An 8,704-nucleotide genomic window follows, 5' to 3' on the forward strand; every position below is an offset into this window, starting at 1 on the left:
AGCCCTTGCAGAAAGGACCCCTCGACGATGCTGACGCCAGCGGGGGGTTCCCCCACGCGGGATGGGAGACGATGCTGTGGGACCCTTCGATTCTCGTCATTCGCAGTCGGGGGCGGGGCGGCGTGACACGGCTCGGCACGGTCCGCCCCCCTCCCCTCCTCTCCGGTCCCAGCGCCGCGCTGCCGCCTCATGGAGCCGAACGTAGCCGGCAGCGTCCTCTTCGGTGAGCGACACCGGGGGCCTCGGGGCGGGGAGGGGGGTGGGGACCCCGGGAGAGGCTGGTGCAGAGCCCGCGGTGTGGTAACAGGCCGGTGCGGGTGTTAGGTAAGAGAGAGGGTGGCGGGGCAGACACGTGCGGGCGAGAGATGGGGACGGAAGGGAGTCCGGGGAAGAGAGAGAGTTTGGGGAGTAACGGGGGCGGCGTGGAGGCTGGAAAGACACGCGGGTGGAGGATGGACCGCGGGAAGGGGGTCGGGGGGAATGCGGGGGGGCACTAGGGACGCGTTGGGAGCCAAAGAGGCGCATACGGGCGGGAAGAGGCGGGACGGCAAGAGCGAGTCGCGGGTCTGGAGAAACACGTGGAGGGCATTGCTGAGCCCTGGGGGGTGCTGGGGCCGGACCCTGCGCCGAGACTCGTGTGGCGGGGTGTGGGGTGCGACCAGCGGGATCCTGGAATTTGGGCGGCCGGGCAGAGGGACACGTGTGTGGCCGGGCTTGGGAGCGAGCGGACACGCGATGGGGTCCTGGGGCGGTTTGGCTGGAGCCCGTCGGGGTGCGCGGTACCGGAAGGGACCGGGAGTAAGGGGGGGTGGGTGGCAGCCACCCGGCACCCGCCGGCCTCTCCCGCTCCTCCGGTTGATCCCCCGCGCTGCTACGTCAGCTTTTCGTGGGTGCTCTTGGCGCGGCGGCCGAGCCGTGTCCCTCCTCTCTGGGAAGAGGTTTGGACGGGGCTGTTAAACCCCCGCAACACGTGGCCCGGCGCCGCTCACCAACGTGGGTGCTACAGGCGTGCGCAGGCGTGGCCGGGCCGCTCCCGCCCGGGGCGGGTCACACACGGGGTAGCGAGGGGGGTAAGTGGGACACACACACCCCCCCCCCGGGGGGGTCTTTTGTGCACCCGGGTTTCAGCCCTTGCCCCGGACAGGTGAGCGCGGCTGGGGAGCGGTGCTGCCCCGGGCAGTTCCTCGCAGAGGACAGGCTCAGGTCTGCGCTTTCCCCGTGCCGGGGAATCACCCCGCACTGAGCAAACGCGCCCGGGGCGCTCTGCCTCCCCACAGCTGGCTGAGTCCCCATCCGAAGGGCTGAGGATGGAATTTCGCATCTCCCTTTTTTGCGTGGCTGTTCGGCCAAGTATGTAACAAAAAAATCTGCCTCAAGGCTTGCCTGGGGGACCCCAGCTCTTCATGTCCACTCCTGTTGCACAGCTCGATGAGCCTTGGCTGTGCCCCTCCCTGGAAGGGATGAGCCTCACCCTGCCTGTCTTTGGGTGCCCCAGGCACTACTCTACTCCGTGGCAGCCTGGCTCGGGATGCCGGGTTTCATCCCTGTGTGGTGCTGAGCCAGGTGCACAGCTCTTGGGGACGCTTCATCCTGGAGCCCAGGGTGCCCTGGCCCGAGGCTGCTCCTGAGCACAGGGAAGATAAAGTGGTTTAGGGAGGCTGTGAGTGTGCCTGGCTGGGGCTCGCCCTGGGAACACTTTGCCCGTGGTGCTTGGGGCTGTGTAATGGCTACAAGCAGCTTCTCCAATCTCTTTGCAGGCTGTGAGCTGACTGCCAGTACCAAATCCTACACGTTTCAGGTGGATGAGGAAGATGACACTGACCACATCTTGGCTTTGTCTGTGGTAAGAGAAATGAGAGTTAACTGTGCTTGTCCTCTCCTGTAGTGGCCCACAACCCCACCCCTTCCCAGTCTCATTCCCTTTTTCTGGCTGGGCTGGACCTGAGGACTCCCTTGGCTGAGGTCTCTGCACTGGCTGGTCTCAGAGCAAGGCACAGGACTGCCATGTTTAAGGAGATTCTTGGGCAAAGCGAAAGGAAGCTGTTCAAGAGAGGAATACTCCAGTGTCGTGGTTCTACCCCGGCTGAGAGCCAAGATCCACGCAGCTGCCTGCTCCTTCAAGGAAAAGAGCAGGGAAAGAGGAAAGGGGGCGTGAGGGGCAAGGGAAGGGAAAAGGAAGGGGCAAATAACCCCAAAACCAAGAAATTAAGAGGCCCGTGGGTTGGGATAAGGATAGTTTACTAAGATAACAGAAAGATACAATATAACAATGCTAACAGGACTTTAGAGCAAGAAATATATGAAGCTGTTGATACACAATGCAGCTTCTCACCAAACCCACAGCTCAGGCCGTGCCACCCAGAGCCGTCCCAGAACCCAACCGTCCCCCAAGAACCGCGCGTCCCGGAGCCCCCCCTGCTCTTCCTCCCGTCAGCCCCCCGATATCCTGGGCAGGACGTAACTGGCGTGGAATACTCTCTTTGGTCAGTTAGGTCACCTGTCCTGGCTTCGCCCCTCCTTTCTCATGAAGAGCTGAGAAAGTCCTTGACTGTCTGACAGCAACTAGAAACATCAGGGTGTTATCAGCACTACTCCCATTTTGACTCCCAAACACAGCATTCCATCCCCTGCTACAAATGAAGTTAACTCCATCCTGACCAAAACCAGGACATCCAGGTGTGGGGTGAAGAAAAGTGTCTTTTCCTTGTATTTGACCTTGCTGGAGCCTCCCTCTAGAACATGGTCCCACTTCACCTGCTGGGGCTCTGGCTTAGCGCTTTCCAAGTCCAGGTAGATGCAGGGCTTCATTCCTGCTTCTATCTGGGGGTCACTTTCTGTCCTGGAAGCACAGAACCTGCCAGCCTGGGTCAGGACAGCAGAAAACACAGCCCAGGTGGTCACAGGAACAGCTATCCTGGAGGGGGTCAGGGGGCGGGTGGGTTCTGTGCTCTCCCTGTATTGCAGAGCAGCATCCTTGCATGGCAGCTGGGTTGTTAGCATTGCTCTGTGTCACTTGTCCCATGGAGAGCCCTGGCTGTTCCTGCTGCATCCCCTGAGAGAGCAGTATTCACAATCTCTGCTCCCACCCAGGTCTGCCTCACAGATGGTGCCAAGGATGAGTGCAACGTGGTGGAGGTAGTTGGGCGGAACCACGAGAACCAGGAGATCGCTGTGCCTGTGGCAAACCTGAAGCTGTCATGCCAGCCCTTGGTAAGAAGTTGTTTTGAAGACTCAGGTGGGGGTGGCTACTGAGAATACCAGACATCTCTGGGTGTTTGTGGACCTTTTCCCTGGGATCCTGCCCATGAGCTGGTCTGTGGCTCACAGGGAGATGCCCTGGGTAGCCTTATTGGACATGCTCCCAGAAGGACACGTTTCACTGGGCCAGGGGCTATGCTGGGGACTGCAGGACATTCTGCTTTTTGTCTGCGCCACTAAACTGGGCTACATCTCTCATCTCCTTGCAGCTCAGCCTGAACAACTTCAAGCTACAACCTCCAGTGACCTTCCGGCTGGCAGCAGGCTCTGGCCCAGTACACCTCGCCGGCTGGCACCACATCAGTAAGGACGTGTGGGTGGGCAGAGGGGCGAGGGGCATGGACGGGCTCCCTCCAGCATGAATGCTGTCTGAGGAGCCCCTGGGGGATGCGCTTGGTGCCACCCAGCGCATGTGCTTGGTGCCTCTTGTGCCAGTTCCCCAGGGCCTGTCTGCACGTGGGATTTCTTCCCTGCCATAAAGCCTTGCATGGGAAGAGGGGCCGGGGTGACCCACACTGTCCCCTGTGTCCATGGCGGGCTGTCGCCATTCCCGTCACACCTCCCTGTAGCTGGGGTGCAGCCTGTGGCACACAAGCTGCTGGTAAAACTGCTCCAGTGCCCTTGGGCTGCTCTGCCCTCGGGGTGTCTTGAGGGCCAGTTGCATTTGCCAAAGCCATATGCTGGTAACAGAGTTGCCATGTGTCCCAGTGCACAGGGTAGATGCTTCCTTTGAGGATGACGATGACTTGTCTGAGGAGGAGGAGGAGGAAGAGCCGGAGCTTGCTCCTATCATGCCAGCCAAGAAGTAGAAGAGGAAGCAATACGGTATCTCCAGTCAAGGTGAGGGGCTGGCAGCCTCGGAGGAAGGGTCAGGATGGCCCCGGTGTGCTGAGCACAGGTGGAAGCTGCCCTGCTGCAGGAGGCTGCTGGCTTCAGTCTGGTTCTTTCTCCAGGTACTCACTGGGACTTCTCTTCCCTGACGGCTTTTACCTGGGACACCTCTTGATAGAACCTCAATGTTTGCTGCTCTGTTTTTTTGTTGGCTTTCTTTTCTTCTGTTATAATTTTTTAGGGAGCAGGGGCTGCTCCCAGCACTGGGGTGTCTCCTTTCCCACAGCCCTGGGAGGTTGATCCCAAAACTGGATGGATGCTGCTGGTATATCCCTTCTCCCCCATCCCTTTGCTGGGAGTTGGGGATGGAGGAGGTGATCCTTGCCCTGTGCCTTTTAGCTGCCCCAGACCTCTGATCTGTGCACCCCCTCTTCCTGGCTCTGAACTAGTCAGTCCTGGCCCCTTCCCCAGCAGATGGATGTGAAGCCCGTGATGGGACAGGCACTTTCACTGATTCTGGTGTGTTTGCCAGTGTGTTTGGTGTTTTTTATACACTTGGAAGCATGAAACTGGGGCCCAGGCTGCATCCTCTGCTGTAGTTATGGTGGAGTGGGAGCTCAGAGACTTTATCTGTGATTTGGGGGGAAGGTTCTGGGTCAATCTGCTTTGTAAAGAACTGTTTTTACACCCTGAATAAAGGTCACTGAAGGGAGTCACTGCTGGCTGGCAGGTTCCTCCCACACACGCTTCAATGGAAGATTCTCCTCTCTGTCCGGTCCTTGACTCTTGCTTCCCCTGCTGATGCTGTGGAGCTCCCAGGAGGGACTAGGGGGCTCCTTTCTCTCCCCTGTGAGCTCTAAAGGGTTGTGCCCTGTAAGCCGGCTCAACACTACACCCAGGCTACAGAGGGAAGAGACAGAGTCTCAGGCAGCCGTATGGGACAGGGACCCAGCTCTGCATGTGCTCCCAAAGGTAACCCAGCCGGTAACTCCTGCAACGCTGCCCTGGCTTGGGACACATTGGCCCTGGTGCTGGATGCTGTCACAGTGAGGTCCTTGTGTCCTATTCTCAACCCAGCAGCATCCTGCAGAGGGGTGAAAAGCTGGTGCCTGCAGGGTATGGGGCAGGTTCAAGCTCTGACCTGTGCTGGGGAGTCACGTCCCCCTCTGTCTGGGTAGCTGGGGGTGGGGAGCTTGATCCTCTGTGCTCCAGTCAGGTGTCACTTGTTACTCCTGGGAGCTGGTCCTGCCCTTTAGTGTTTTTCTGTCATCATTGCTGCATCTGATCTTGCACCCCTGGCCCTTGGGTTGATGCCTGTCCCAGCTCTCCCTGGCTGTGATGCTGTCCTGTCCCCGAGAGGCACCGTGTGCTGCTCTGCCCCTTGGTGCCCTGGGACAGTGGGGTTTGTGTTGCACGGACTCCAGTAGGAAATCCTCAGCTTGGGCTCCAGCCTTAGCTGTTAGAGGGGCTGTGCATCCGCATCCATCTCCCCCCCCCGCCCCCCAAACGGCCCTTGACCAGCACGGAGGGAGGTTTGACGCCCCTTGCAGCAGAGGGGACAGGACGCTGGCATCCCAACCCGCGGCGTGGGGCCGCGTCCCTGGGGGCCGTGCCTGCCCGGGGGGCGCCGGAGTGACAGAGCGGAGCCGGCCTGGGGGCGAGGCACCCCCTGACCCCCCGCGGTACCCCGCAGCAGTGCGGGTGGGGGGGAGCGGCAGCGGCGCTACCCGGTATCGGGAGGCAGTGGGCCCAGCGCGGGTACCGCTAGGTGGCAGGCGGGCAGCGCGGCGGCCCCGGCCCCGCTTCCCCGGCCCGTCCGGGGCTCCGCGGTGCAGCCGCTGCCCGGCCTCTCCCCTGGCCTCTCCCGGCTGGGGCTTGCCCCAGGGCAAGGCCGCCCTCTCCGGGTCTGGGCAGCCCCTGAGATGCAAAGGGCACCCAGCACCCTGCTCCCGGTCCCTGGGTGCTCTGTTTGGCTCTGGCCCCGCGGGGAGCGTGGGTGCCAGCTGAGCCTCTGAGGAAGTACCCATCCTCCTGCCACCTCAGGACAATAGGGTGCCCCCGGCTGGCAGTCTGTGCCCGTGCCCTCAAGCGCTGGGAGATTCCCCGACAAAGTTCACCGCCTGTGGGAGGCAGCGCTGGAGCATCCTTCCCGAGGGCTGGAGCCGTGTTTGAGAGGTCCTGGCGGGGCACAGCACGCTACTGTCCTGTCCTGACGGTGCAGGAGCACAGGGTGGCGAATGGAGCTGTGGTGGTGTCGGTGCCGAGGTGCTGGTCAGACCCTGCCGGGGCTGGCACACACAGGACCTGGTAGATATTCTTGGCTGTGTGCACATGGGAAGGGTCACGGCTAATTTGTCTCCTGGGCTTTGGTCCATCTTACTCTCCATGGAAGAACAGCTTGGCTCATGGGAGATAAGAACCAGTAGATCATTTTTAACAAGGTGCTCTTGGAAGGGTGGGATGGGGGAGGTGACTGGCTTGGAGCCCAGTGCGGGGGAGTGGGGGGATGAGGGGAGGGAGTGGGTGCAGCTTGGCCCTGTCAGGGTGGTATTTGTGCTTCACGTGGGGTGGGAGAGACAGTGCTGGCTGAAAAGAAGGACCGTTTGGCTCCATAAAGGGTAGAAGGAGATGGTTTCAGGGTGCTTGTTTCCTTGGGGATGTCCGGGTAACTGGGACAAGGGGCTGTGGCAGGAGGGACAGTCCTGCCAGGGGGTAAGGGTGGCACCATGAGGGACGTTGCTGATGATGGGCTTGAGGAGATGAAGCTTGTTCACCTGCTGCAGGCCCAGCCCAAGGCTGAGTGCTGCCTGGTTCCCAGCATTGCCGCTGGGTGATGCTGGGGGAGAAGGAACACCCCAATCCTGTAGAGGACAATGGAGGACCTGGGGATGTTAGCACTGCCAGGCCCCTTTCTAAGGGATTTGGGCAGGTTTGCTCCCCCTCCCCAGCAATGTCACAGCCTTGATGCGCTCTGCTTGGAGAGAAGGAGATAAATGCTGAGATGGCAGGGCGGGGAGGGGGATGCGCTCACACACAGCGCTTTAATGGGGAAGGATGGGATTACAGGGGTCACGCTAGGTGAGCAGCTTCCTTCGCAGAGCTGATGGTATCAAAGCAGGTGCCCCCGGCTGCAAATACCTTGGGCAAACAAACAGGGCTGTCTAAGATCAGGTGAGCGCGGGCACAGCCAGGCTGGGGGGTGCTCAGGTGTGGCGGGGGGCAAGAGGCTCTCTGTGCACGGGGAGTGAAGCGTGAGGCTCCCAGTGTGAGGGCTGTCTGGTTTTGTATGGGGAGGTGGGGTGGGAAATGAAGTTGTGTGTCTACATATTTATGTGGGCTCCTCATGCTGGAGATGTGCATGTGGGTGCAGAGCACATCTCTCTTCCATAGAGTGATGGGGGTGCCAGGACCCAAATGATGCCCCAACCCAGGTGATGGCTCTGGGGATGTTCTGGGAGGTGGTTGGCTGTGAGTATCCCTCTTCTCTTCTGTGTTTTGGGGCTCAGCCTGTCAACATTGCTCAGGATGGATCCCTCTCTATGCCGGCAGCACCAGGGAACCCTGGCCCCGACTGAAGCACGCAGCATAGAAACATGGCCATAGTACAGCTTGAGGTGGAGGTCACCATCCATGAGTGCCATGGCCATGCACCCACAGTGCCACACTCCCCATGACCCTCCCAAACTGGACTGCTCACTGCAGGGTCTGGCACAGGTGCAGCCCTGATGGGCTGGGGTTTGGGGCCCTGCCTGCAGCTGGGTGTCTGTGCTGGTCCAGTGGCTCCCAGGGGATGCTCTAGTTTCAGAGGTCAGGTTTGAGTTGTTTTTTCATGGATGGAGAAGAGGGATGGGGAGCTGCTGTGCTGAGCGTGGCCAGGTAGCGGTTTTCCTTGTGGTACCTCAGATGGTGCTGCCCCCGTGGTTTTCTTGCCGGGTTTCCGTGGCTGAGAACTCGGCCCGGGGCGACACAGCTGTAACCGTGCTGTAGGTGGGGCTGGTCCCCTGCGCCATAAGCTCTCTGGTGCTGGCTCCCACACTGAACTAGGGTAACACTGCTTTTCTCTGAGGCTTAGCTGCCTGGGTCGTGGAGGAAGCCAGTGGGACCCCCCTGGAGATGGAGCATCCCGTTATCCCAGGGCGCAGCAGCTCTGCAAGCTGGGGCAGAGAGCCGTGGGGTGCGTGGCACCTCAGTGGCAGCAGGAGCAGGCAAAGGGACAGCAGAGCCACCCTCAGCTGGGCCCACCCTGGTGGTGGGTGTGATGAGTGTCCTGTTCTCTGCTGTGCTACCCCTATTCTGGCACCCTAGGGCTGACCCCAGCAGAGTCGGGCCAGGGACATACTGCAGCCAGGCTGCTGGAAATTCCCATCCTCACGCACCCTGCGGACTGCAGCTCTGCTGGTGCACTGCATGGGACCATCCCTGTCTGCTGGAGAAGCTGAAACTCAGGTCTGGGGTCATGTCCTGCTCACTGATGCTGGGTCGTCTCCGGAGTGCCTTGAGCTGGCTGAGACCCTGGATGTGTGGTCTCTCACCCCATCAACTGCTCTACAAGAGGAGAAGCAGCTCCTCCAGCTCTCAGCTCCACAGCAGATGCCAGTGGCTGGTTTTCCATGGC

The 8,704-nt window shown here is 60.6% G+C and overlaps 1 protein-coding gene across 1 annotated transcript; it reads left to right on the forward strand.

Moving 5' to 3' along the window:
- Positions 1–189: 189 nt before the first annotated feature.
- NPM3 (nucleophosmin/nucleoplasmin 3) lies at positions 190–4,817 on the forward strand (the record flags this gene model as incomplete). The annotated part of the gene is made up of 6 exons (XM_084265383.1): positions 190–223; positions 1,758–1,843; positions 3,091–3,210; positions 3,468–3,561; positions 3,967–4,098; positions 4,212–4,817. The coding sequence occupies 5 exons, from the start codon at positions 190–192 to the stop codon at positions 4,065–4,067; spliced, it is 435 nt and encodes a 144-aa protein (XP_084121509.1). The 3' UTR covers positions 4,068–4,098; positions 4,212–4,817.
- Between the last annotated feature and the right edge of the window lie 3,887 nt (positions 4,818–8,704).

Source organism: Gallinula chloropus (assembly GCF_964237585.1).
Source record: "Gallinula chloropus genome assembly, chromosome: 5".
In the NCBI taxonomy this organism is placed as follows: domain Eukaryota; kingdom Metazoa; phylum Chordata; class Aves; order Gruiformes; family Rallidae; genus Gallinula; species Gallinula chloropus.